General features: G+C 49.6%; 3 protein-coding genes across 3 annotated transcripts; 2 read left to right on the forward strand and 1 right to left on the reverse strand.

The window, feature by feature from the left end:
• Positions 1–492: 492 nt before the first annotated feature.
• On the forward strand, positions 493–714 carry COCCADRAFT_113526 (uncharacterized protein; the record flags this gene model as incomplete). The annotated part of the gene is made up of 1 exon (XM_007720774.1): positions 493–714. A coding segment is annotated over one exon (222 nt), but the record flags the coding sequence as incomplete, so codon positions are not given.
• A 486-nt stretch (positions 715–1,200) lies between these two features.
• Positions 1,201–2,169, reverse strand: COCCADRAFT_10475 (uncharacterized protein; the record flags this gene model as incomplete). Its single annotated transcript, XM_007720775.1, has 1 exon — positions 1,201–2,169. One exon carries the CDS (start codon positions 2,167–2,169, stop codon positions 1,201–1,203), a length of 969 nt encoding a protein of 322 aa, XP_007718965.1.
• Positions 2,170–2,199: 30 nt separating this feature from the next.
• Positions 2,200–2,352, forward strand: COCCADRAFT_113524 (uncharacterized protein; the record flags this gene model as incomplete). The annotated part of the gene is made up of 1 exon (XM_007720776.1): positions 2,200–2,352. A coding segment is annotated over one exon (153 nt), but the record flags the coding sequence as incomplete, so codon positions are not given.
• Between the last annotated feature and the right edge of the window lie 402 nt (positions 2,353–2,754).

The raw sequence follows: 2,754 nt of genomic DNA on the forward strand, positions 1-2,754 counted from the left end.
TCGGATATTACTCGGCACAGATCCCTCCAGCACTTCGCATCTGTACTAAGTCCGTGCCCCTAGGCTGGCGGAAGGACATCGCTAGATCGTGTCCCGCCAGCGATGCTGCGAAGCGCCGGCAGGGCTATCCCCCAGCCCCATCGCTACTAGTTCCCACAATTTGTCCCGAACTTTCCTTAGTCTTGAGTTCGTCAGGGGAGGTGCGACAACGCCCAAAGCTAAGTAACGTCTATCCAATCGTAACGGAACAACCGCCGTGGCGGAACACCAGTAGCACTATCCACCACAACAACGCCAATAGCCATTGCACCGCTTAGATACTCTCAGAATAGTCACTTAGGCTCTTCAGGCTCTTTAAGATCTTATATGCTTAATATTTTAGAGTGGCTTCCCTGTCGACTTTACAATACCGTATCTCATTACTCGTATCCTTAACACCTTTACCTCGACCTGCCTCGGCGTTGTAACGGCGCAGGTAAGACAATCGGATCCGTGTCGGACGTAGAGTCACTCAGAGGCATATGGGAGTGCGTGGGACACCAAAGGACCTTAGATTCGATAGAGGCCTATAGGCCTGGTACGAGAGGATGTCAAAAATCTACAGAACAACTATATCAGACAACAGCTACTTATACCTGCTGGTCTGAGCTGATTCGGATCGTGGTCGAATCTATGTCGGATCTGTATGCGTGCGGGCTACTAAGATGGTCGTGATTCCAAGCCGTTACAATGCCGTTACGACGCCCTCTAGGACCTGCTGTTGTTCTCTCCGCTGACTAAATAAAAGACCTAACTAGTTAACTAAGCCCCACCGCGTCCTCATGCTTCTCGAGTCCACTAACGCCAATTCCTAGACTAAGCAGCAGCTGATATCTAGTCTCAGCTCGTTGAAGGGGATACGGTGAGATAGGAGAGGCGCCGGATAAGGTAGAATGCGGGCGGCACACATCAGATCATCTGACTAAGGGCGCTGCCGGAAATAGCTGACTAGGCAAACCGTGACATAAACGCCGGCGTCTATACGTGGGGTGGTTCCCATAGCTAGAGGCTTCTAGCAAAGGAGAGTAAAATTTGTTGAGCCAATATGTCACGGCAGTTGCGATAAACCTACCTATCTCATGTGATGGTTCGGCTGACTAACAAATAGTGCGTACACTCATTGACCTCCCTCTATTTCTAGCGTTGTCCAGCCTAAACGTGTCACCATGAAGATTGAGCCCATGAGCCCATGGGATGATTCATCTCAAACCAGGATTCTCTTGGAGAATCGTCGCGCTGCTTCCGGCGCTTTGCTTCTGCCTCCTCCCGCTTCTGTTTCTCCTGATTCGTCCTCTTATTCTTGAAATGTCTGCTGATACCGACAAATTCGAAGAGTTCTGGAGTGTTGGACGGAGGAGGTAGCAGGCATGCAATAGATCGAGGGACAGCCATTTTCAGTAGATGTTGATTGATAAACGTGACGGAAATATTCTCGTCACTACCTTCCACGCCAATATCGACACTAGGCTGGCCAGCGTATTCGGGTGCCTCGAAAACTTCCAGGCTGGGTGTGATATTTGGATCGATATAGATGTGTCCCATGGTCTGCTTGTTGGTCCGTTCACCAAGTTCATCCGGCCAGTAGAACTCAATGTATGATGTCGGATGGTCGTATTCTATGTCCTGACACCGGGCAAAATCAGATGAGTATATATTGAAATGAGCCAGCTCGAGGTTTAGCCTTTGGTCCTGTATGCCTCGCGTGTTATTCTGTTGAAGCTTGGCCCATTCTCTCTCCACTTCATCTTCCCGAGCTTTGTGATACTCAATCGCACGCTCGTGATCTTTGCGAAGTTCAACAAGTTGCCTTTTCCGCTCTTCTCGCATCTCCTTATACTCCAGGTACCATTCCGCATCGGAACCGGCGTACACAGAATCCTCATCCATGAAATCGCGTTCGTCAAGATCGCATTCGCATTCTGAAGTATCCGAGGCACAGTGGCATGCACCACTGCTTTCCGATTCCAGTTCTGAAATATCTTCATCAAAATCCTCTGGATATGGTCCATAACTAGACCGGCGCCCCTCACTTTCGATCTCTCTGACAGCCACGACGCGGTAGACGCGTTCATACCAGAGAGGCAGCTTCTTCCGCGGTAGAGCGTTTACGATTGGGTAGGGTTGAGGCATTTTAAACTCTTTGGATCTTTTAGGTGCTCTGGAAGGCAACTATGGACGGGTCCGGAGTCAACTTGTTTGCGAAAGTTGGCAGAGTTAATGTTAAGGTCTGAGGTTGGATTAGTTAGCACACTAAATCTGTTTCGGATCCATGATTCAGGAGCGGCCGAGCCGCCACCATGTGACCCGGTCTGAGCTGCTCACTCCCTTTGCGCAAGATCCTGCACGGACAGGAACAACAACTTCGCAGGAAGCACGCACTTCCAATAATTAAAGCACAGATATACACCCACTTCGCCCTGAGACTTTAGCAAATAATCTGGAATCTTGTTAGTTTTTGAGTACATTATGGCGTCTCACATTTATTATTCGGTTGTTGCACTTTCGTGGTTGTAAGAACACTCTAATGAGCCCTTTACCTCCGTTTCCAAGACAATACAATCGGCCGCGTCGAGTGTCTTGCATCAGACCTCGCCCTCAATTGTTGCCGTGAAGAAAATACGCGTGAAAGACTGGATCGAGCAGCTTTCCAAGCCAGTTTCAGCCCGGACGAACGATCTGTCCCCGCCGTTGCGCCTGACAACCACCCATCTCTGA

The sequence above is a fragment of the Bipolaris zeicola genome (genome assembly GCF_000523435.1).
Source record: "Bipolaris zeicola 26-R-13 unplaced genomic scaffold scaffold_638, whole genome shotgun sequence".
Lineage (NCBI taxonomy): Eukaryota > Fungi > Ascomycota > Dothideomycetes > Pleosporales > Pleosporaceae > Bipolaris > Bipolaris zeicola.